This window comes from Somniosus microcephalus, unplaced genomic scaffold (genome assembly GCF_052327205.1).
Source record: "Somniosus microcephalus isolate GS21.2 unplaced genomic scaffold, FLI_Smic_1.0 unresolved_chr1, whole genome shotgun sequence".
In the NCBI taxonomy this organism is placed as follows: Eukaryota; Metazoa; Chordata; class Chondrichthyes; order Squaliformes; family Somniosidae; genus Somniosus; species Somniosus microcephalus.
In genome coordinates this window covers 166,387,441-166,413,412 of record NW_028225179.1, presented here as the reverse complement: position 1 = coordinate 166,413,412, position 25,972 = coordinate 166,387,441, and the positions used below count along the sequence as shown (strand labels likewise).

The window sequence follows — 25,972 nt, the reverse complement described above, 5'->3', positions numbered from 1 at the left end:
TTTCAGGACGCCCCCACTTAGCGGAGAGGCGGACACGGGCCGGGGTCGCGCCGGTCTCTCGGAGGTCGTACTCACGGATTGACTTGAGCGAAGGCCACGCAGCTACAGGTCTTCCTGTGCACCAGCCTGCCGAGCCGAGCTTTCCCTTTCACGATGCAGTACGGGACGCCCATCTTGCGACACAGAGCGGGCAGGAACACCACCAGCTGCGAGAGACACCGGTCAAAAAATAAACCCACGTTGGCCCCGAGAACGGCTGCTCACTCTCGATTTGACGGAAGACAGTGATGGCTTCACACGGAGGCACCCCGTGTGCGCGTATAAACCGCTGTATTTCTAATTGCTCCTCGCATGCCTTCAGCGATAAACTATTAGGCCAGCCCATTTCCTTTCCGCACTGCCCCCCTCCTCTGCAAAGCAGCCGCTATTTCTGTCTGTAAAGCAAAAACCCAGGGCAGTCTCCAGCGCAGTAACTGCGCTCCAGGTAACCGCAGCTCCTTTGCAGCATCGCACTTTCCCTGCAGTTCCATCGCACGGCAAATCCAAGAGACAATCCCTCACTTGTTCAACCCCTGCGGCATGGCTTTTACTCGGGAATCTCATTTTCTTGCCTGGCATTCCCAGATTAATACAAGACTCGCAATATGCACATTGTCCCAAAGGTCACATTGAGGCAGTGCCATTCGCGGTCCTGTCGCAGCGGACCCAGCACTGATTTGCTACTGATCTCAATGTCTCTAACTCCACCTGTAAAATCCCTTCTGCCCTGCACCCTGAAATTGCACAAATCATACAGCTGGTGGCTCCACTGATTATACTTAGCCTACGGTTGCTGCAGCACTCGTGATAGACTGAAAATTTACACCCACAAAATTCCTCTCAGTGGAAGCACTCTCGCCTCCGAGACAGAAGGTTTGAGTCCCACTCCAGAGTCTCGAGCACAAAATCCAGGCGGACGCTCCCAGTGCAGTACTGAGGGAGCGCTGCACTGTCGGAGGGGCAGTACTGAGGGAGTGCTGCACTGTCGGAGGGTCAGTACTGAGGGATCGCCGCACTGTCGGAGGGGCAGTACTGAGGGAGCGCTGCACTGTCGGAGGGGCAGTACTGAGGGATCGCCGCACTGTCGGAGGGTCAGTACTGAGGGATCGCCGCACTGTCGGAGGGGCAGTACTGAGGGAGCGCCGCACTGTCGGAGGGTCAGTACTGAGGGATCGCCGCACTGTCGGAGGGGCAGTACTGAGGGGGCGCTGCACTATCGGGGGGCAGTACTGAGGGAGCGCTGCACTGTCGGAGGGTCAGTACTGAGGGATCGCCGCACTGTCGGAGGGGCAGTACTGAGGGAGCGCTGCACTGTCGGAGGGGCAGTACTGAGGGAGCGCTGCACTGTCGGAGGGTCAGTACTGAGGGATCGCCGCACTGTCGGAGGGGCAGTGCTGAGGGAGCGCTGCACTGTCGGAGGGTCAGTACTGAGGGAGTGCTGCACTGTCGGAGGGGCCATACTGAGGGAGCGCTGCACTGTCGGAGGGGCAGTACTGAGGGAGCGCCGCACTGTCGGAGGGGCAGTACTGAGAGAGCGCTGCACTGTCGTAGGGTCAGTACTAAGGGAGTGCAGCACTGTCAGAGCGGCAGTACTGAGAAAATGCTACTGTCAGAGGGGGAGTGCTGAGGGAGTGCCGCACTGTCAAAGGGGCGGTACTGAGGGAGCGCCGCACTGTTGGAGGGGCAGTACTGAGCGAGCGCTGCACTGTCGGAGGGTCAGTACTGAGCGAGCGCTGCACTGTCGGAGGGTCAGTACTGAGGGAACGCCGCACTGTCGGAGCGGCAGTACTGAGGGAGTGCCGCACTGTCGGAGCGGCAGTACTGAGGGAGTGCCGCACTGTCGGAGCGGCAGTACTGAGGGAGTGCCGCACTGTCGGAGGGTCAGTACTGAGGAAACGCTACACTGTCAGAGGGGGAGTGCTGAGGGAATGCTGCACTGTCAAAGGGGCGGTACTGAGGGAGCGCCGCAGTGTCGGAGGGTCAGTACTGAGGGAGCGCCGCACTGTCGGAGGGGCAATACTGAGGGAGCGCTGCACTGTCGGTGAGGCAGTACTGAGGAAGTGCCGCACTGTCGGAGGGGCAGTATTGAGGGAGCGCCGCACTGTCGGAGGGGCAGTATTGAGGGAGCGCCGCACTGTCGGAGGGGCAGTACTGAGGGAGCGCCGCACTGTCGGAGGCGCAGTACTGAGGGAGCGCCGCACTGTCGGAGGGGCAGTACTGAGGGAGTGCAGTACTGAGGGAGCGCCGCACTGTCGGAGGCGCAGTACTGAGGGAGTGCTGCACTGTCGGAGGGGCAGTACTGAGGGAGTGCTGCACTGTCGGAGGGGCAGTACTGAGGGAACGCTGCACTGTCGGAAGGGGCAGTACAGAGCGAGCATCGCACTGAGGGGCCGTCTTTCGGATGAGATGTTAAACCAAGGCCCCGTCTGCCCTCTCAGATGGATGTAAAAGATGCAGAGTAAAAGCCATGCTCCAGGGGTTGCACAAGTGAGGGATTGTCTAATGGATCTTGTATTTGCCGTATAATTGAGCTGCAGGGAACTGCAAAGGTGCTGCAGTTACTGATGACGAGCTCCCCGGTGTCCTGGCCAATATTTATCCCTCAACCAACATCAGATGATCTGGTCATTTATCTAAATTGCTGCTTGTGGAATCTTGCTGTGCACAAATTGGTTTCTGCGTTTCCTACATTACAACAGTGACTACACTTCAAAAAGTACTTCATTGGCTGTAAAGCGCTTTGGGCTGTCCTGTGGACATGAAGACATAGAAACAGAGGATAGGAGCAGGAGTAGGCCATTCGGCCCCTCGAGCCTGCTCCGCCATTCAATGCGATCATGGCTGATCATCCAAATTCAGTACCCTGTCCCTGCTTTTTCCCCATATCCCTTGATCCCTTTAGCCTTAAGACATATATCCAACTCCTTCTTGAATACTCCTCCAGAAGACCCTCTGGAGTGAGGCCTGGGCCCACAACCTAATGCAGAGCGTTACCCCTGCACCAAGGCGGACGTAGCAAATCCACCTCACAATCCAGAATAGCCGTGATATCGAGATCATCTTACTCCATTTGGGAAAGGTGGGTGGTGGAAGAGCGCAAAAGCCAAGCGAAAAGCCTCGAGACTACAGGGAGCGTGCGTCAAGAGTGCTCACGCGCTGCAGTGCCTTCTTCAGATGATGGGTTTCATTCATTTTACAAACGGTTAAACAGAAAGGCAGATCCAACTGCAACTCAAGAACATAAGAATTAGGAGCAGGAGTCGGCCGTTCGGCCCCTCGAGCCTGCTCCCCCCATTCAATAAGATCATGGCTGATCATCAACCTCAACTCCACTTTCCTGCCCGATCCCCAGATCCCTTGATTCCCCTAGAGTCCAAAAATCTATCGATCTCAGCCTTGAATATACTCAAAGACTCAGCATCCACAGCCCTCTGGGGCAGAGAATTCCAAAGATTCACAACCCTCTGAGTGAAGAAATTCCTCCTCATCTCAGTCTTAAAATGGCCGACCCCTTATCCTGAGACTGTGACCCCTAGCTCTAGACACTCCAGTCCAGGGGAAACAACCTCTCAGCATCTACCCTGTCAATCCCCTTCAGAATCTTGTCTGTTTCAATGAGATCACCTCTCATTCTTCTAAACTCTAGAGAGTATAGGCCCATTCTACACAATCTCTCCTCATAGGACAACCCTCTCATCTCAGGGATCAATCTCGTGAACCTTCGTTGCACCGCCTCTAAGGCAAATATGTCCTTACTCGGATAAGGAGATCAAAACTGTGCTCAGTACTCCAGGTGTGGTCTCACCAAAGCCCTGAACATCTGATATCGATAAGACTTTTGTTAGGTATGGGGATTATGGGATGTGGAGCGAAGGCGGGTAAATGGGGTTGAGGTACAGAGCAGCCATGGTCTGGTTGATTGGCGGGACAGGCTCGAGGGGCTGAATGGCCTCCTCTTGTTCCGAAGTTCATTCGGTGTCCCAGGTCACAGCTTACCTCAATAGGATCAACGTCGTGCGCCATCACCACCAGTTGAGCTTTCTTGCTTTCCACCAGTGTGGTCACGGTATTCACACCTAGCAATACAAAGAGGGTGGATGACATCCCGTGTATTTCTTACTGTGTTTAAAGTGCAGAGATTTTATCCTGCAATAGGCCATTAAACTAGCAGCAGCGACAAACCGGGAGAGGCACAGTGCTCAGAACAATCACCGACATGGAGCACACCACAGAGCAAGAATCACCCGCAACATACAGTGCCTTTATTAACGTCCCAGGACGCTTCACAGGACTGTGGCTGGATAAAATGGACACTCAGCCAAAGGAGGAGACGTCAGGCTACAGGACGATGTAGACGGGTTGGTCAGATGGGCAGAACAGTGGCAAATGGAATTTAACCCTGAAAAGTGTGAGGTGATGCATTTTGGGAGGACTAACAAGGCAAGGGAATACACAATGAATGGTAGGACCCTAGGAAGGACAGAGGATCAGAGGGACCTTGGTGTGCATGTACATAGATCCCTGAAGGCAGCAGGACAGGTAGATAAGGCGGTTAAAAGGGGCATATGGGATACTTGCCTTCATTAGCCGAGGCATAGAATATAAGAGCAGGGAGGTTATGGTGGAGCTGTACAAAACACTAGTTAGGCCACAGCTGGAATACTGTGTGCAGTTCTGGTCGCCACACTATAGGAAGGATGTGATTGCATTGGAGAGGGTGCAGAGGAGATTCACCAGGGTGTTACCTGGGCTGGAGCGCTTCAGCTATGAAGAGAGACTGGACAGGCTGGGGTTGTTTTCCTTGGAGCAGAGAAGGCTGAGGGGGGACCTGATTGAGGTATACAAAATTATGAGGGGCATAGATAGGGTAGATAGCAAGGAACTTTCCCCTTAGTAGAGGGGTCAATAACAAGGGGGCATAGATTCAAGGTAAGGGGCAGGAGGTTTAGAGGGGATTTGAGGAAAAACTTATTCACCCAGAGGGTGGTTGGAATCTGGAACTCACTGCCTGAAAGGGTGGTAGAGGCAGGAACCCTCACAACATTCAAGAAGCATTTAGATGAGCACTTGAAACGTCATAGCATACAAGGCTACGGACCAAGTGCTGGAAAATGGGATTAGAATAGACAGGGCTTGATGGCCGGCGCGGACACGATGGGCCGAAGGGCCTCTTTCTGTGCTGTATAACTCTATGACTCTATGTCAGGATAGGAGCTTGGTCACAGAGGCAGGTTTTAAGAAAGGTCTTAAGAGGAAGAGAGGGAGAGGTAGAGAGGGTTAAGGTGAGAATTCCAGGGCTTAAACTCTAAAGGGGTGGAGGTGCTCAAGAGGCCCGAGGAAGAGAGTTCTGAGGGGGGGTCGGTAAAGGGCTGGAGGAGGCTAGTCTGTGAATTCATTTAAACACAAGCATGAGAATTTTAAATGGGAGGTGTTGGGGGACCGGGAGCCAATGTGGGCAACTTACACTGGTTGCCCTGTAGCATAACGGTGGGGTGATTTCGTGGTTGAATCCAAAGCAGCCAGTGGCATCGTCTCGTAACCAAAAATCAGACCCACGAAACAACAAACCATCCAGCTGGTATAATGACAGACAGACAGAGAGAGAGAGAGACACACACACATCGGAAGCTTAAAGCTGTAACCCGTAGCTTTTCCCCCCACAATGCCTCGTTATGTTATCGATATAAACAGCACTACCCAAAAGGAGTTATATTTTCAATATTCCCGCATCCTTCCCCACTGAACACACCCTGTCTGTACAGCCTCATCGTGCTAACATACGAATTAGGAGCAGGCCATACGGCCTCTCGAGCCTGCTCCGCCATTCAATAAAATCAAGGCTGATCTTCTACCTCATCGCCGCCTTCCTGCTCTATCCCCATATCCCTTGACTCCCTTAATATTCAAAAATCTATCGATCTCAGCCTTGAATAGACTCAAAGACTGAGCCTCCACAGCCCTCTGGGGTCGAGAATTCCAAAGATTCACCACCCTCCGAGTGAAGAAATTTCTCCTCATCTCAGTCCTAAATGGCCGACCCCTTATTCTGAGACTGTGACCCCTGGTTCTAGACTCCCCAGCCAGGGGAAACATCCTCCCTGCATCTACCCTGTCGAGCCCCTTATGAATTTTATACATTTTAATGAGATCACCTCTCATTCTTCTAAACTCCAGAGAGTATAGGCCCATTCTACTGAATCCTTCCTCATGGGACACCCCTCTCACCCCAGGAATCAATCGAGCGAACCTTTCTGTGATAACCCAAGAACTCCTTATAAGCAGAATAGTCACCTTCTCTTTCTCCACCTCCCCCCACCCAGCAATTAAGGGACGGGTTAACGAGAGATTAATACTAAACGTGTCAGCGTTGGTGTTTTACTTTCTCGATCTAGATCAGCAGTTAGCGAGTAGCGTGCAGTTCTGGTCACCACATTACAGGAAGGGTGTGATTGCACTAGAGGGGGTACAGAGGAGATTTACCAGGATGTTGCCTGGGCTGGGGAATTTTAGCTGTGAGGCAAGATTGGATCGGCTGGGGTTGTTTGCTTTGGAACAGAGGAGGCTGAGCGGAGATTTCATTGAGGTGTGTACAATTACGAGGGGCCCAGATAGAGTGGATAGGAAGGACCTATTTCCCTTAGCAGAGGGGTCAATAACCAGGGGGCATCAATTTAAAGTAATTGGTAGAAGGATTAGGGGGGATTTGAGGGGAACCTTTTTCACCCAGAGGGTGGTGGGGGTCTGGAACTCAATTCAATTTTGTTTGTCATATATGCAGCAGGCGTGTGTACTGCACAATGAAATTTTGATTTTTACGAGTCCTCCCAACATTGGAATAAATATGGCATAACAATGATAAAAATACTAATAGAAATACAGTAATAATAAATAAAACAACAGTAATAAATAATAAATTATTCGTTCATGAGTCTTATGGCCTGGGGGTAGAAGCTGTTTCGAAACCTGCTGGTACGAGACCGTATGCTTCGGTATCTCTTACCGGACGGGAGCAGGGCGAAGAGGTTGTGGCTGGGGCGGCTCGCGTCTTTGATGATTCTCAGGGCCTTCCCCCCGGCACCTCTCGGGGTAGATATCCTGCACAGCAGGTAGTTTAATTCCTATGGTATTTTGTGCAGCTTTCACTACCATCTGTAGAGCCTTGCGGTCTGTGGCGGTGCAGTTGCCACACCAGGTAGTGATGCAGCCGGACAGGATACTCTCGATGGTGCACCGGTAGAACTCACTGCCTGAAAGGGTGGGAGAGGCAGAAACCCTCATTTAAAAAGTACTTGGATATGAACTTGAAGTGCCGTAACCTACAGGGCTACGGACCAAGAGCTGGAAAGTGGGATTAGGCTGGATAGCTTTGTCGGCCGGCGCGGACATGATGGGCCGAATATTTCTATGATTCTTGATTAATACGGAAACCGCTGTTTGAAGACACAGTGCATCAGAAATCTTGGTGGTAACAAGCTGTAATCAGCAATGATCAGATAGCAAACATTTTTCACATCACTTGCAAAGTATCTCCAGAACAAGCTAGTACTGCAACAGGCAGGGGCTTAAATTAGGCTTTTAGTTTATAAACTACAGCAGTGCAGGATCTCCGGCTGGTGCTGGCCCATAACAGCAACACTGGAGCGGCGCTTCCCTTCGAGTAGGTGAAACGGAGTACGAGCACGGGTCTGCGCGATTGCGCTGTCATTTGGCGCTGCCACTCACGGGCACCTGTACAGCGCACACGGGAAGGGGGTGGTCATTTACCAGCTCTCAGGACGGGTGGCCTCTTGGTGGGTGCGTCACCTTTCCCCGCTGCCTTCAGCTCGGCCCGGGCGAGCAGCCTCTTCCTCTTCTCCAGCTTGGTCTCTGGCCGGTACTTGTGGGCCACTTTGAAGAGCTGCGTGGCTGTGAGGTTACAGAGACAACAACACCGTCAGGATATGCCCGTATCGCAGAGCCGCCGCTGCCCGCTGCTCCGGCGCAGCCTCCGAGGTTAACGCACCATATTAACGCTGTCACGTTACTGTTAACGAGCTGGGGGTGGGTAAGGATTAGAGATGGCAGCTGCAAATTCAGGAACGTACATTCTTTCACAACAGAACGCTGCATCCACGGTTTGCGACTCAATGAAATCGCACTTATTCTACGGTTACAGTCCAACCGTTAAAACTCAGCACAGCCCACACACTGCAACCACCGCTAACTCGACCCATGCGCTGCAACTGCCGCTAGCCAGAAATGCTGATTAGATAAATTCGATAGACTCTGGAACAGTTCCCATGGATTGGAGGGTAGCTAATGTAACCCCACTATTCAAAAAAGGTGGTAGAGAGAAAACGGGGAATTACAGACCGGTAAGCCTGACATCGGTAGTGGGGAAAATGCTAGAGTCCATTATAAAAGATGTAATAGCAGAGCACTTGGAAAACAGTGACAGGATCGGACAAAGTCAACATGGATTTACAAAAGGTAAATCGTGCTTGACTAATCTACTGGAATTTTTTGAGGATGTAACTGGTAAAATAGATAAGGGAGAACCAGTGGATGTGGTGTATTTGGACTTTCAGAAGGCTTTCGATAAGGTCCCGCATAAGAGATTAGCGTGTAAAGTTCAGGCACGTGGGATTGGGGGTAAGGTACTGACTTGGATAGAGAACTGGTTGGCAGACAGAAAGCAAAGAGTTGGAATAAACGGGTCTTTTTCCGAGTGGCAGGCAGTGACTGGTGGGGTACCGCAGGGATCGGTCCTTGGACCCCAGCTATTCACAATATATATTAATGATCTAGACGAGGGAACTAGATGTAATATCTCCAAGTTTGCAGACGACACAAAGCTGGGTGGGCGTGTGTGCTGTGAGGAGGATGCCGAGAAACTCCAGTCTGATTTGGACAGGTTGGGTGATTGGGCAGAAGCATGGCAGATGCAGTATAATGTGGATAAATGCGAGGTTATCCACTTTGGTGTCAAAAACAGGAAGGCAGATTATTATCTGAATGGCAATAGATTGGGAGAAGGGGAAGTGCAACGAGACCTGGGTGTCCTTGTGCACCAGTCGCTGAAGGTAAACATGCAGGTGCAGCAGGCGGTTAAGAAGGCAAATGGTATGTTGGCCTTCGTAGCGAGAGGGTTCAAGTACAGGAACAAGGATGTGTTGCTGCAGTTGTACAGGGCCTTGGTGAGACCACACCTTGAGTATTGTGCGCAGTTTTGGTCACCTTATCTGAGGAAGGATGTTCTTGCCATGGAGGGAGTGCAGCGAAGATTCACCAGACTGATACCTGGGATGGCAGGAATGACGTATGAGGAGATTGGATCGATTAGGCTTATACTCGCTGGATTTTAGAAGAATGAGAGGGGATCTCATTGAAACTTATAAAATTCTAACAGGACTAGACAGACTTGATGCAGGAAGGATGTTCCCGATGGCGGGGGAGTCCAGAACCAGGGGTCACAGTCTAAGGATAAGGGGTAAGCCATTTAGGACAGAGATGAGGAGGAATTTCTTCACCCAGAGAGTGGTGAACCTGTGGAATTCTCTACCACAGAAGGCAGTGGAGGCCAATTCATTAAATATATTCAAGAAGGAGTTAGATATATTTCTTAAGGCTAAAGGGATCAAGGGATATGGGGAGAAGGCAGGGACAGGGTACTGAGTTTGGATGATCAGCCATGATCTCATTGAATGGCGGAGCAGGCTCGAGGGGCCGAATGGCCTACTCCTGCTCCTATCTTCCATGTTTCTATGTAATCACCCAGCGAAAATATTGAGACATAATTAAAGGGCTTCCTCAGCTTGCTGGAGCGCCCTCAGCTCGCCTGCACTCGAGGACGCTGACGAAAGGCAGGGGGAAGGCCAGCTGTGGGCTGCCAGACATGCACTGCATCAGAGTGCTTCGTGATTCACTTGGTCATCAGTGCTGATCAGGGTGCAGTCTCATCATCTGCAAAGTGCCAGCCGAAGGTCCGGCTAAATCCCAAACCCCAGCCTTAGCCGGGGCTCCCCATAAACCCCATCGTAGGCGCTGCACGGTCGGAGGCGCAGCCTTTCGGGTGAGACGTTAAACCGAGGTCTCGCCTGCCTCTTCGGTCGACGTCTAAGATCCTGCAGCCTTTTGAAAGAAGGGCGGGGTTCTCCTGGTGTCCTGGTCAAGATTCTGCCCTCAGCCAACACCGAGGTTGTTCTCCGAGGGGAAAGAGTGCCGGGAAATGACGACAACCTACTGACCTTAATTACACATATCTGTAGTCAACCTCTCCCCCCTCAATTCAGAAATAAACAACTCTAGGTAGTTACAGGAGCTCGATAAGCCTGGAGATCAGACACAGTAAAAGCAGTGCTACAGTGATTTAAACAAAAGGTGATTATCAACGCCACTGTGTCAGCCAATGAGCTGGAGCCGGGTCTCGCCGAACTACGGCGCCGGGTCTCGCCGAACTACGGCAGAATCGCCTGATAAAAGCAGGATTATTTCTCCAGCAAAATGCAGTGAGTGGAGGACAGTTACATCATGTAAATTGTGTGCGTAAAATCAATCCCAGTCACTCACTGTTGGACATCCTGGGGAGTTAAGGGTTAACAGTTGAACTTCTTTGTATCTTAAAGCCACAGGCTTTCCGATATAAACAGGATGACTGTGAAGTGCTATAAAAGGAATGCATTGCTCGTTTTCTGAGATGTAAAATACTTGTGTAAGGGAATAAGTGTTAGTATCACGTCACCCATGAATGATTTAGTTTCAGGGTAATAAAACAAGGTAGCGAGTCCATTTGCTAAACATAACAGTAGGTGAAGGAAGTCTAGTTTAAGGGAAGTCGTTCTGAAGTAAACAATTGCAAACTGTTTTCATAGTCTGTCTTCAGAGGATTTGGGAAATAGATACCTCATTTTGGTATTTTTTTTGATGTACTCAAAATACTGTGTATAAAGGAGCATGGTTTTCAACAGTTTGTCAGAGTGTGCGAACGATACAGAAACTGGTAAAGCCACTCTCTGTATACAGTTAAAGGTCGATCACCTTTACTGTATACCCCACGACAAAGTCTCGTGCTTACTCAAAACGTGTTCTGGCTCCCACGTTAGCTGACATTGTTAACGGTTCTCTCCCCTCGGGTACTGTCCCCCTCTCCTTCAAATCTGCCGGCATCACCCTTCTCCTCAAAAAACCAACATTTGATCCCTCCGGTCCTTGCAAACTAACCGCCCATCTCCAAACTCCCTTTCCTCTCCAAAGTCTTGGAACGTGTTGTCGCCTCCCAAATCCGTGCCCATCTTTCCCGCAACCCCATGTTTGAATCCCTCCAATCAGGTTTCCGCCCTTACCAGTACCGAAACGGCTCTCATCAAAGTCGCAAATGACATCCTTTGTGACTGCGACAAAGGTAAACTATCCCTCCTCGTCCTTCTTGGTTGACCACTCCATCCTTCACCAACGCCTCTCCACCGTCATCCAGCTGGGTGGGACTGCACTCGCCTGGTTCCATTCTTATCTATCCAGTCATAGCCAGAGAATCACCTGCAACAGCTTCTCTACCCGCTCCCGCATCGTTACCTCTGGTGTCCCTCAAGGATCTATCCTTGGCCCCTCCTATTTCTCATCTACATGCTGCCCCTTGGCGACATCATCCGAAAACACAGCGTCAGTTTCCACATGTACGCTGACGACACCCAGCTCTACCTCACCACCACCTCTCTCGACCCTCCACGGTCTCTAAATTGTGAGACTGCTTGACCGACATCCAGTACTGGATGAGCAGAAATTTTCGCCAATTAAATATTGGGAAGACCGAGACCATTGTTTTCAGTCCCCGCCACAAACTCCGTTCCCTGGCCACTGACTCCATCCCACTCCCTAACATCTGTCTGAGGCTGAACCACACTGTTCGCAACCTTGGTGTCATATTAGACCCTGAAATGAGCTTCCGACCACATATCCGCAGCATAACCAAGACTGCCTATTTCCAACTCCGTAACATCGCCCGTCTCAACCCCTGCCTCAACACATCCACGGCTGAAACCCTCATCCATGCCTCTCTTACCTCTAGACTTGACTATTCCAACACACTCCTGGCTGGCCTCCCACATTCCACCCTATGTAAACTTGAGGTCATCCAAAACTCTGCTGCCCGTGTCCTAACTCGCACCAAGTCCCGTTCGCCCATCACCCCTGTGCTCGCTGACCTACACTGGCTCCCGGTTAAGCAACGCCTCGATTTCATAGAAACATAGAAGATAGGAGCAGGAGGAGACCATTCGGCCCCTCGAAACTGCTCCGCCATTCAATGAGATCATGGCTGATCATCCAAAGTCAGTACCCGGTCCCTGCTTTCTCCCCATATCCCTTGATCCTTTTAGCCTTAAGAAATATATCTAACTCCTTCTTGAATATATTTAATGAATTGGCCTCCACTGCCTTCTGTGGTAGAGAATTCCACAGGTTCACCACTCTCTGGCTGAAGAAATTCCTCCTCATCTCTGTCCTAAATGGCTTACCCCTTATCTGTAGACTGCGACCCCTGGTTCTGGACTCCCCCGCCATCGGGAACATCCTTCCTGCATCTAGTCTGTCCAGTCCTGTTAGAATTTTATAAGTTTCAATGAGATCCCCTCTCATTCTTCTAAACTCCAGCGAGTATAAGCCCAATCGACCCAATCTCTCCTCATACGTCATTCCTGCCATCCCAGGTATCAGCCTGGTGAATCTTCGCTGCACTCCCTCCGTGGCAAGAACATCCTTCCTCAGATAAGGCGACCAAAACTGCACACAATATTCAAGGTGTGGTCTCACCAAGACCTCAAAATTCTCATCCTTGTGTTCAAATCCCTCCATGGCCTCGCCCCTCCCTATCTTTGTAACCTCCTTCAGCCCTACAACCCTCCAAGATATCTGCACTCCTCTAATTCTGTCCTCTTGCTCATCCCTGATTATAGCTGCTCAACCAGTGGCGGCCATGCCTTCTGTTGCCTGGGCCCTAAGCTCTAGAAGTCCCTCCTTAAACCTCTCCGCCTCTCTACCTCTTTCCTCCTTTAAGACGCTCCTTAAAACCTACCTCTTTGACCAAGCTTTTGGTCACCTGCCCTAATTTCTTCTTATGTGGCTTGATGTCAATTTTTTTGTCTTATAATACTCTTGTGCAGCGCCTTGGGACGTTTTACTACGTTAAAGGCGCTATATAAATATATAAGTTGTTGTTGTGAAACAGAGTACTGTAGAAAGGCGGTTGACTGCTATCACTTACCGCAGCGACTGACGGCGGAAATGACCCAATCATCTCCATTCTGGCCGGGACCAGCGGGGTCACTATATGCAGCCTTCAATCAAACTCACATCAGACACGACTTCAGGGACTGGGATCGGAGGCAGGCTCTGCTGCTCACCTGTTTGCCTGTCGAGGGCCTGCGTGAACTGGTTAATGGCGGGCGGCACCTTCAGTCTCTTGTACAGGATCGCACGCTGCCGCTGCAGACGGATGTAACGAGGCCACTTCACAAACCGGGTCAGGTCCCGCTTGGGCTGAATGTCCTGGCCTGTAACAAGGGAGAATCGCAATGAGAACGCAGCGCTCCAGCCTCCAGTCTAGGATACCCTCCGCATTCTTAAAATTGGAGCCGGGCCGTTTGGGAGTGAAATCAGGAAGCACACTTTCACACAACCTAGAACTCTCTTCCCCCCGAAAGGCTGTGGATCAACTGAAACTCTCGAGAGATGGCTCCAATTTTAAGGTTACGCCCCCTTGTTCCGGACTCTCTCCAACCAGAAGAAATAGTTTCAATCGCATCCTTTGATTATCTTAAACGCCTCAATTAGTTCATAGAAACATAGAAGATAGGAGCAGGGGTAGGCCATTCGGCCCCTCGAGCCTGCTCCGCCATTCAATGCGATCATGGCTGATCATCCAAATTCAGTACCCTGTCCCTGCTTTCTCCCCATATCCCTTGATCCCTTTAGCCTTAAGAAATATATCCAACTCCTTCTTGAATATATTTAATGAATTGGCCTCGACTGCCTTCTGTGGTAGAGAATTCCACAGGTTCACCACTCTCTGGGTGAAGAAATTCCTCCTCATTTCTGCCCTAAATGGCTTACCCCTTATCCTTAGACTGTGACCCCTGGTTCTGGACTCCCCGGCCATCGGGAACATCCTTCCTGCATCTAGTCTGTCTAGTCCTGTTAGAATTTTATAAGTTTCAATGAGATCCCCTCTCATTCTTCTAAACTCCAGCGAGTATAAGCCCAATCAACCCAATCTCTCCTCATACGTCATTCCTGCCATCCCAGGTATCAGCTTGGTGAATCTTCGCTGCACTCCCTCCATGGCAAGAACATCCTTCCTCAGATAAGGCGACCAAAACTGCACACAATACTCAAGGTGTGGTCTCACCAAGGCCCTGTACAACTGCAGCAAGACATCCTTGCTCCTGTACTCGAATCCTCTCGCTATGAAGGCCAACATACCATTTGCCTTCTTAACCGCCTGCTTAAGTTCACCCCTTAATCTTCCATATAGACCAGTCTGTGCAACCTGTCCACATAATTTAACCCTTTTAGCCCCGGTATCGTTCTGGTGAATCTGCGCTGCTCCCTCGCCAAGGCCAATATATCCTTCCGAAGGTGCAGTGCCCAGAACTGAAGGCACTACTCCAGAGCTTTAAATAACTTTAGCATAACTTCCACCCCTTGTATTCCAGCCCGCTTGAGATAGCAGCTAACATCCACTAACCTTTTTGATTACATTTTGTACCTGTCTGCGAGCTGTTGCTGATTTGTGTACATGGGCACCCATAGCTCTTTGCTCCTCCACAGCTCCTAGTCTCGCTCCATTAAGAAAATTGGGGTAAAGTTCACACACACAACTGTCCACCCGATATGACGGGCTATGCAGTGCAGCACTAATTTTTAATTATATCACTGATACTCTGCGCTCCTCCAATTCTGGCCTCTTGCGCACCGCCGGATTTAATCGCTCCACCATTGGCGGCCGTGCCTTCAGCTGCCTGGGACCCTAAGCTCTGGAATTCCCTCCCTAAACCTCTCCGCCTCTCTCTCCTCCTTTAAGACGCTCCTTAAAACCTACCTCTGTGACCAAGCTTTCGGTCACCTGCCCCTAATCTCTCCTTACGTGGCTCGGTGTCAAATTCTGTTTGATAACACTCCTGTGAAGCGCTTTGGGCCGTTTTACTACGTTAAAAGCCGTTGTATAAATGCATGTATGTGGGACCGTGCGTGTGCCAAACGCTCTGCTGCTTTCACTCACCAATGCCAAAGTTCTTGGGCCTCTTCTCGAAAAGCGGGTTGACGGTTTTCTTCTGCTCCTGCTTGCGGAAGACCGAAGGGGCGGGAGCCACCTTCTTCCCCTTGCCCTTCTTCCCATTTGGCTGAGGAGACAAAGCAGTCAGCTCTGGGGTTTCATTCACAATATATATATTAATTAATGATCTAGACGAGGGAACTAGATGTAATATCTCCAAGTTTGCAGACGACACAAAGCTGGGTGGGCGTGTGTGCTGTGAGGAGGATGCCGAGAAACTCCAGGATGATTTGGACAGGTTGGGTGATTGGGCAGATGCAATATAACGTGGATAAATGCGAGGTTATCCACTTTGGCGTCAAAAACAGGAAGGCAGATTATTATCTGAACGGCAATAGATTGGGAGAAGGGGAAGTGCAAAGAGACCTGGGTGTCCTTGTGCACCTGTCGCTGAAGGTAAGCATGCAGGTGCAGCAGGCGGTTAAGAAGGCAAATGGTAAGTTGGCCTTCGTAGCGAGAGGGTTCGAGTACAAGAACAAGGATGTCTTGCTGCAGCTGTACAGGGCCTTGGTGAGACCACACCTTGAGTATTGTGTGCAGTTTTGGTCACCTTATCCGAGGAAGGATGTTCTTGCCATGGAGGGAGTGCAGCAAAGATTCACCAGGCTGATACCTGGGATGGCAGGAATGACGTATGAGGAGAGATTGGGTCGATTGGGCTTATACTCGCTGGAGTTTAGAAGAATGAGAGGGGATCTCATTGAAACTTATAAAATTCTAACAGGACTGGACAGACTAGATGCAGGAAGGATGTTCCCGATGGCGGGGGAGTCCAGAACCAGGGGTCACAGTCTAAGGATAAGGGGTAAGTCATTTAGGACAGAGATGAGGAGGAATTTCTTCAGCCAGAGAGTGGTGAACCTGTGGAATTCTCTACCACAGAAGGCAGTTGAGGCCAATTCATTAAATATATTCAAGAAGGAGTTAGATATATTTCTTAAGGCTAAAGGGATCAAGGGATATGGGGAGAAAGCAGGGACAGGGTACTGAATTTGGATGATCAGCCATGATCGCATTGAATGGCGGAGCAGGCTCGAAGGGCCGAATGGCCTACTCCTGCTCCTATCTTCTATGTTTCTAAAACAACAGCGCAGCCACCTCGCCGGGGGCGCATCGCATTAATTGCAGCGGTGCCGCAGGTGCGGCAATAGCGAATCGCACTCCTCGCCCCCCCACCTCACCCCACCCACCACTGCCAGGGCCCACCACTCCCTCCAAGCTGTACGGCTCTTGACCGGCCGCTCGCAGCCCAGCACCGGCTTTTCGCAGGTTAAATTTCACGCATGTGCAAAACTGTGAATGGGCCGCGCACAGAAAATAAATGTGGGGGAACATTGCCATCAGCAATAACCGTACCTGGGGGGAACCCCGGACCAGCAGTGACTGTACCTGGGGGGAACCTCGGACCAGCAGTGACTGTACCTGGGGGGAACCCCGGATCAGCAGTGACTGTACCTGGGGGGAACCCCGGACCAGCAGTGACTGTACCTGGGGGGAACCCCGGACCAGCAGTGACTGTACCTGGGGGGAATCCCGGACCAGCAGTGACTGTAGCTGGGGGGAACCCCGGACCAGCAGTGACTGTAGCTGGGGGGAACCCCGGACCAGCAGTGACTGTACCTGGGGGGGAACCCCGGATCAGCAGTGACTGTACCTGGGGGGAACCCCGCACCAGCAGTGACTGTACCTGGGGGGAACCCCGGACCAGCAGTGACTGTACCTGGGGGGAACCCCGGACCAGCAGTGACTGTACCTGGGGGGAACCCCGGACCAGCAGTGACTGTACCTGGGGGGAACCCCGGACCAGCAGTGACTGTACCTGGGGGGAACCCCGGACCAGCAGTGACTGTACCTGGGGGGAACCCCGGACCAGCAGTGACTGTACCTGGGGGGGAACCCCGGACCAGCAGTGACTGTACCTGGGGGGAACCCCGGATCAGCAGTGACTGTACCTGGGGGGAACCCCGGATCAGCAGTGACTGTACCTGGGGGGAACCCCGGACCAGCAGTGACTGTACCTGGGGGGGAACCCCGGACCAGCAGTGACTGTACCTGGGGGGGAACCCCGGACCAGCAGTGACTGTACCTGGGGGGAACCCTAGACCAGCAGTGACTGTAGCTGGGGGGAACCCCGGACCAGCAGTGACTGTATCTGGGGGGAACCCCGGACCAGCAGTGACCTTAGCTGGGTGGAACCCCAGACCAGGAGTGATTGTACCTGGGGGGAACCCCGGACCAGCAGTGACTGTAGCTGGGGGGAACCCCGGACCAGCAGTGACTGTATCTGGGGGGAACCCCGGACCAGCAGTGACCTTAGCTGGGGGGAACCCCAGACCAGGAGTGATTGTACCTGGTGGGAACCCTGGACTGGCAGTGACTGTACCTGGGGGGAACCCCGGACCGGTAGTGACTGTACCTGGGGGGAACCCCGGATCAGTGACTGTCCCTGGGAGCAACCCCGGATCAGCAGTGATTGTACCTGGGGGGAACCCCGCACCAGCAGTGACTGTACCTGGGGGGAACCCTGGATCAGCAGTGACTGTACCTGGGGGGAACCCTGGATCAGCACTGACTGTACCTGGGGGGAACCCCGGATCAGCAGTGACTGTACCTGGGGGGAACCCCGGATCAGCAGTGACTGTACCTGGCGGGAACCCCGGACCAGCAGTGACTGTACCTGGGGGGAACCTCGGATCAGTGACCGTACCTGGGGAAATCCTGGATCAGTGACTGTACCTGGGGGGAACCCCGGATCAGTGACTGTACCTGGGGGGAACCCCGAATCAGTGACTGTACCTGGGGGGGAACCCCAGATCAGCAGTGATTGTACCTGGGAGAACCCCGGATCAGCAGTGATTGTACCTGGGGGGAACCCCGGATCAGCAGTGATTGTACCTGGGGGGAACCCCGGATCAGTGACTGTACCTGGGGGGAACCCCGCACCAGCAGTGACTGTACCTGGGGGGAAACCCTGAATCAGCAGTGACTGTAACTGGGGGGAACCCCGGACCAGCAGTGACTGTAACTGGGGGGAACCCCGGACCAGCAGTGACTGTAACTGGGGGGAAGCCCGGACCAGCAGTGACTGTACCTGGGGGGAACCTCGGACCAGCAGTGACTGAAGCTGGGGGGAACCCCGGATCAGCAGTGACTGTACCTGGGGGAACCCCAGACCAGCAGTGACAGTACCTGGGGGGAACTCCGGACCAGCAGTGACTGTACCTGGGGGGAACCCCGTACCAGCAGTGACTGTACCTGGGGGGAACCCCGGACCGGCAGTGACTGTACCTGGGGGGAACCCCGGACCAGCAGTGACTGTACCTGGGGAGAACCCCGGACCAGCAGTGACTGTACCTGGGGGGAACCCCGTACCAGCAGTGACTGTACCTGGGGGGAACCCCGGACCGGCAGTGACTGTACCTGGGGGGAACCCCGGACCAGCAGTGACTGTACCTGGGGAGAACCCCGGACCAGCAGTGACTGTACCTGGGGGGAACCCCGGACCGGCAGTGACTGTACCTGGGGGGAACCCCGGACCAGCAGTGACTGTACCTGGGGGGAACCCCGGACCAGCAGTGACTGTACCTGGGGGGAACCCCGGACCAGCAGTGACTGTACCTGGGGGGAACCCCGGACCAGCAGTGACTGTACCTGGGGGGAACCCCGGATCAGCAGTGATTGTACCTGGGGGGAACCCCGGACCAGCAGTGACCGTACCTGGGGGGAACCCCGGACCAGCAGTGACTGTACCTGGGGGGAACCCCGGATCAGTGACCGTACCTGGGGGAATCCTGGATCAGCAGTGACTGTACCTGGGGGAACCCCGGACCAGCAGTGACCGTACCTGGGGGAACCCCGGATCAGCAGTGATTGTACCTGGGGGGAACCCCGGATCAGTGACTGTACCTGGGGAGAACCCCGGAACAGCAGTGACTGTACCTGGGGGGAACCCCGGACCAGCAGTGACTGTACCTGGGGGGAACCCTGGATCAGTGACCGTTCCAGGGGGAATCCCGGATCAGTGACCGTACCTGGGGGGAACCCCGGATCAGTGACTGTCCCTGGGGGCAACCTCGGATCAGCAGTGATTGTACCTGGGGGGAACCCTGGATCAGCAGTGATTGTACTTGGGGGGAACCCTGGATCAGCAGTGACTGTACCTGGGGGGAACCCCGGACCAGCAGTGACTGTAACTGGGGGGAAGCCCGGACCAGCAGTGACTGTAACTGGGGGGAAGCCCGGACCAGCAGTGACTGTACCTGGGGGGAACCTCGGACCAGTAGTGACTGAAGCTGGGGGGAACCCCGGATCAGCAGTGACTGTACCTGGGGGGAACCCCGGACCAGCAGTGACTGTACCTGGGGGGAACCCCGGACCGGCAGTGACTGTACCTGGGGAGAACCCCGGACCAGCAGTGACTGTACCTGGGGGGATCCCCGTACCAGCAGTGACTGTACCTGGGGGGAACCCCGGACCGGCAGTGACTGTACCTGGGGGGAACCCCGGACCAGCAGTGACTGTACCTGGGGGGATCCCCGTACCAGCAGTGACTGTACCTGGGGGGAACCCCGGACCGGCAGTGACTGTACCTGGGGGGAACCCCGGACCAACAGTGACTGTACCTGGGGGGATCCCCGTACCAGCAGTGACTGTACCTGGGGGGAACCCCGGACCGGCAGTGACTGTACCTGGGGAGAACCCCGGATCAGCAGTGATTGTACCTGGGGGGAACCCCGGACCAGCAGTGACCGTACCTGGGGAGAACCCCGGACCAGCAGTGACTGTGCCTGGGGGGAACCCCGGACCAGCAGTGACCGTACCTGGGGGGAACCCCGGACCAGCAGTGACTGTACCTGGGGGGAACCCCGGATCAGTGACCGTACCTGGGGGAATCCTGGATCAGTGACCATATCTGGGGGAACCCCGGATCAGCAGTGATTGTACCTGGGGGGAACCCCGGATCAGTGACTGTACCTGGGGAGAACCCCGGACCAGCAGTGACTGTACCTGGGGGGAACCCCGGACCAGCAGTGTCTGTACCTGGGGGGAACCCCGGACCAGCAGTGACTGTACCTGGGGGGAACCCCGGACCAGCAGTGACTGTACCTGGGGGGAACCCCGGACCAGCAGTGACTGTAGCTGGGGGGAACCCCGGACCAGCAGTGACTGTATCTGGGGGGAACCCCGGACCAGCAGTGACCTTAGCTGGGGGGAACCCCAGACCAGGAGTGATTGTACCTGGTGGGAACCCTGGACTGGCAGTGACTGTACCTGGGGGGAACCCTGGACCGGTAGTGACTGTACCTGGGGGGAACCCCGGATCAGTGACTGTCCCTGGGAGCAACCCCGGATCAGCAGTGATTGTACCTGGGGGGAACCCCGCACCAGCAGTGACTGTACCTGGGGGGAACCCTGGATCAGCAGTGACTGTACCTGGGGGGAACCCTGGATCAGCACTGACTGTACCTGGGGGGAACCCCGGACCAGCAGTGACTGTACCTGGGGGGAACCCCGGATCAGTGACCGTACCTGGGGGAATCCTGGATCAGCAGTGACTGTACCTGGGGGAACCCCGGACCAGCAGTGACCGTACCTGGGGGAACCCCGGATCAGCAGTGATTGTACCTGGGGGGAACCCCGGATCAGTGACTGTACCTGGGGAGAACCCCGGAACAGCAGTGACTGTACCTGGGGGGAACTCCGGACCAGCAGTGACTGTACCTGGGGGGAACCCCGGACCAGCAGTGACTGTACCTGGGGGGAACCCTGGATCAGTGACCGTTCCAGGGGGAATCCCGGATCGGTGACCGTACCTGGGGGGAACCCCGGATCAGTGACTGTCCCTGGGGGCAACCTCGGATCAGCAGTGATTGTACCTGGGGGGAACCCTGGATCAGCAGTGATTGTACTTGGGGGGAACCCTGGATCAGCAGTGACTGTACCTGGGGGGAACCCCGGACCAGCAGTGACTGTAACTGGGGGGAAGCCCGGACCAGCAGTGACTGTAACTGGGGGGAAGCCCGGACCAGCAGTGACTGTACCTGGGGGGAACCTCGGACCAGTAGTGACTGAAGCTGGGGGGAACCCCGGATCAGCAGTGACTGTACCTGGGGGGAACCCCGGACCAGCAGTGACTGTACCTGGGGGGAACCCCGGACCAGCAGTGACTGTACCTGGGGGGAACCCCGGACCAGCAGTGACTGTACCTGGGGGGATCCCCGTACCGGCAGTGACTGTACCTGGGGGGAACCCCGGACCGGCAGTGACTGTACCTGGGGAGAACCCCGGACCAGCAGTGACTGTACCTGGGGAGAACCCCGGACCAGCAGTGATTGTACTTGGGGGGAACCCCGGATCAGCAGTGATTGTACCTGGGGGGAACCCCGGACCAGCAGTGACCGTACCTGGGGAGAACCCCGGACCAGCAGTGACCGTGCCTGGGGGGAACCCCGGACCAGCAGTGACCGTACCTGGGGGGAACCCCGGATCAGTGACTGTACCTGGGGGAATCCTGGATCAGTGACCATATCTGGGGGAACCCCGGATCAGCAGTGATTGTACCTGGGGGGAACCCCGGATCAGTGACTGTACCTGGGGAGAACCCCGGACCAGCAGTGACTGTACCTGGGGGGAACCCCGGACCAGCAGTGTCTGTACCTGGGGGGAACCCCGGACCAGCAGTGACTGTACCTGGGGGGAACCCCGGACCAGCAGTGACTGTACCTGGGGGGAACCCCGGACCAGCAGTGACTGTACCTGGGGGGAACCCCGGACCAGCAGTGACTGTACCTGGGGGGAACCCCGGACCAGCAGTGACTGTACCTGGGGGGAACCCCGGACCAGCAGTGTCTGTACCTGGGGGGAACCCCGGACCAGCAGTGACTGTACCTGGGGGGAACCCCGGACCAGCAGTGACTGTACCTGGGGGGAACCCCGGACCAGCAGTGACTGTACCTGGGGAGAACCCCGGACCAGCAGTGACTGTACCTGGGGGGAACCCCGGACCAGCAGTGACTGTACCTGGGGGGAACCCCGGACCAGCAGTGACTGTACCTGGGGGGAACCCCGGACCAGCAGTGACTGTACCTGGGGGGAACCCTGGATCAGTGACCGTTCCAGGGGGAATCCCGGATCAGTGACCGTACCTGGGGGGAACCCCGGATCAGTGACTGTCCCTGGGGGCAACATCGGATCAGCAGTGATTGTACCTGGGGTAACCCTGGATCAGCAGTGATTGTACTTGGGGGGAACCCTGGATCAGCAGTGATTGTACCTGGGGGGAACCCTGGACCAGCAGTGACTGTACCTGGGGGGAACCCCGGATCAGCAGTGATTGTACCTGGGGGGAACCCTGGATCAGCAGTGATTGTACCTGGTGGGAACCCTGGACCAGCAGTGACTGTACCTGGGGGGATCCCCGGACCAGCAGTGACTGTACCTGGGGGGAACCCCGGATCAGTGACCGTACCTGGGGAAATCCTGGATCAGTGACCGTACCTGGGGGTAACCCCGGATCAGTGACTGTACCTGGGGGGAACCCCAGGTCAGCAGTGATTGTACCTGGGGGGAACCCCGGATCAGCATTGATTGTACCTGGGGGGAACACCGGATCAGCAGTGACTGTACCTGGGGGGAACCCCGGACCAGCAGTGACGCACTAAATCCGGATTCAACCCGGTTCCCGGTGTAAAATCAGGGAGTGGCGGGGGTGCATTTGAAAGAAGCCCGGATAAAGTCTAAACACCACAATGTTAGCCCCCCTCCCCGGAAAATATAAGCGGCCGCCGCACACAAAAAAAAACCCCAGGCGGCGGCCGCCGCATATCCCCGCAAATAAACCGGCGGGGTTGTCCCAGAGGCAGCGGGTGGGGAGGCGGGGTCCGGGGAGCCAGGATGGCGGAGATTGAGAGCGGATTGTCCAGCCGTCGCCCTCGCCGCTGCCTCACCCACCATCTTGTCGGGCGGCTGAAAGACCAGGACGCTGCGCTGCACGCTGGGAAGTCTGGCAGGATCTCCCGGGCAGCTCTCGCGAGAGCTCAGTCAGAGGGCGGGCTATTTGAATGTGGCCAGGTGCCACTCTCAGGTCCCAGCCCTCTGCAGCCCACAAGCTTTCTGTGCCCAATAGCAAAATACTGCAGATGCTGGAAATCCGAAATAACAACAGAAAAATGCTGGAAAAACTCAGCAGGCCAGGCAACATCCGTGGAGAGAAATTAAAAGTCAACATTTCGGGTGAACCCTTTTTCAAAACTGGAAAGTTAGATCCGTGATTCTGAGGATATGCTGTTATTCAATAATCACACAGATGCTGTAAATTAACAATAAACAGGTCTTTACTGGAGGAGGGTAGTCTCAAGACTGGGGGTACAGAGGCATGCGCAAAGCTTATATACAGGTGTGGTCACTGCCGGTACTACAGTATACAGGAGCTGTAAAAGTAGTTACATAGAAACATAGAAGATAGGAGCAGGAGTAGGCCATGCGGCCCTTCGAGCCTGCTCCGCCATTCAATGAGATCATGGCTGATCATCCAAATTCAGTACCCTGTCCCTGCCTTCGCCCCATATCCCTTGATCCCTTTAGCCTCAAGAAATATATCCAACTCTTTCTTGAATATATTTAATGAACTGGCCTCCACCGCCCTCTGTGGCAGAGAATTCCACAGGTTCACCACTCTCTGGGTGAAGAAATTCCTCCTCATTTCAGTCCTAAATGGCTTACCCCTTATCTTTAGACTGTGACCCCTGGTTCTGGACTCCCCGGCCATCAGAAACATCCTTTCTGCATCTAGTCTGTCCAGACCTGACAGAATTTTATAAGTTTCGATGAGATCCCCTCTCAATCTTCTAAACTCCAGTGAGTATAAGCCCAATTGACACAATCTCTCCTCGTACGTCATTCCTGCCATCCCAGGTATCAGCCTGGTGAATCTTTGCTGCACTCCTTCCATGGCAAGAACGTCCTTCCTCAGGTAAGGTGACCAAAACTGCACACAATACTCAAGGTGCGGTCTCACCAAGGCCCTGTACAACTGCAGCAAGACATCCTTGTTCTTGTACTCGAACCCTCTTGCTACAAAGGCCAACATACCATTTGCCTTCTTAACCGCCTGCTGCACCTGCATGCTTACCTTCAGCGACTGGTGCACAAGAACACCTAGGTCTCTTTGCACTTCCCCTTCTCCCAATCTATTGCCATTCAAATAATAATGTGCCTTCCTGTTTTTGCCACCAAAGTGGATAACCTCACATTTATCCACATTATAGTGCATTTGCCATGTTTCTGCCCAATCACCCAACCATCCAAATCGTACTGGAGTTTCATGACATCCTCCTCACAGCATACCCTCCGACCCAGCTTTGTGTCGTCTGCAAATTTGGAGATATTACATCCAATTCCCTCGTCCAGATCATCATTAATATATATTGTGAACAGCTGGGGTCCAAGGACTGATTCCTGCGGTACCCCACTAGTCACTGCCTGCCACTCGGAAAACGACCCGTTTATTCCAACTCTTTGCTTTCTGTCCGCCAACCAGTTCTCTATCCAAGTCAATACCTTGCCCCCAATCCCATGTGCCTTAATTTTGCACGCTAACCTCTTATGCGGGACCTTATCGAAAGCCTTCTGAAAGTTCAAATACACCACATCCACTGGTTCTCCCTTATCTATTTTACCAGTTACATCCTCAAAAAATTCCAGTAGATTAGTCAAGCATGATTTACCTTTTGTAAATCCATGTTGACTTTGTCCGATCCTGTCACTGCTTTCCAAGTGCTCTGCTATTACATCTTTTATAATGGACTCTAGCATTTTCCCCACTACCGATGTCAGGCTTACCAGTCTATAATTCCCTGCTTTTTCTCTGCCACCTTTTTTGAATAGTGGGGTAACATTAGCTACCCTCCAATCCATGGGTACTGTTCCAGAGTCTATTGAGTTCTGGAAGATGACCAGCAATGCATCTACTATTCCTAGGGCCACTTCCTTAAGTACCCTGGGATGTAGATTATCAGGCCCTGGGGATTTATCGGCATTCAGTCCCATCAATTTTCCTAACACCATTTCCCTACAAATACTGATATCTTTCAGTTCCACCCTTTCATCAGACCCTATGTTCCGCGGTATTTCTGGGAGGTTATTTGTGTCCTCCTTTGTGAAGACAGAACCAAAATATGTATTTAGTTGGTCTGCCATTTCTTTGCTCCCCATTATAAATTCCCCCGATTCTGACTGCAAGGGATCTACGCTTGACTTCACCAATCTTTTCCTCTTTACATATCTATAAAAGCTTTTACAGTCAGTTTTTATGTTCCCTGCAAGCTTTCTCTCATATTCTGTTTTCCCTTTCTTAATTAATCCCTTTGTCCTCCTTTGTTGAATCCTAAACTGCTCCCAATCCTCAGGATTATTGCTTTTTCTGGCCAATTTGTATGTCCTCTCCTTGGATCTTATGCTATCCCTAATTTCCCTTGTTAGCCACGGTTGAGTCACCTTTTTTGTTTTATTTTTATGCCAAACTGGGATGAACAACTTCTGTAGTTCATCCATTCGGTCTTTGAATGTTTGCCATTGCCTATCCACCGTCAACCCTTTGAGTGCCATTCCCCAATCAATCCTACCCAA

The 25,972-nt window shown here is 53.5% G+C and overlaps 1 protein-coding gene and 1 non-coding gene across 4 annotated transcripts in view; both read right to left on the bottom strand.

Moving 5' to 3' along the window:
- The window catches only part of LOC147096492 (large ribosomal subunit protein eL8), a 42,836-nt gene extending 19,436 nt beyond the window's left edge, over positions 1-23,400 (bottom strand). The window contains exons 1-6 of one of the 3 annotated variants that reach the window (XM_085975292.1): positions 23,297-23,398; positions 15,293-15,413; positions 13,416-13,565; positions 7,804-7,944; positions 4,036-4,115; positions 76-206 (exon numbers count right to left, since the gene is read on the bottom strand). In XM_085975292.1, the coding sequence (XP_085831418.1) occupies positions 76-206; positions 4,036-4,115; positions 7,804-7,944; positions 13,416-13,565; positions 15,293-15,413; positions 23,297-23,299 (626 nt within the window). In that variant the 5' untranslated portion in view covers positions 23,300-23,398. Of the gene's footprint in view, positions 1-75; positions 207-4,035; positions 4,116-7,803; positions 7,945-13,415; positions 13,566-15,292; positions 15,414-23,296 lie in introns of all 3 variants that reach the window. The other 2 variants (XM_085975295.1, XM_085975293.1) reach the window with 2 other exon arrangements.
- Positions 7,486-7,560, bottom strand: LOC147096493 (small nucleolar RNA SNORD24). Its single transcript, XR_015074950.1, has one exon. It is a non-coding gene; the product is annotated as a small nucleolar RNA SNORD24 (small nucleolar RNA).
- Positions 23,401-25,972: the final 2,572 nt, after the last annotated feature.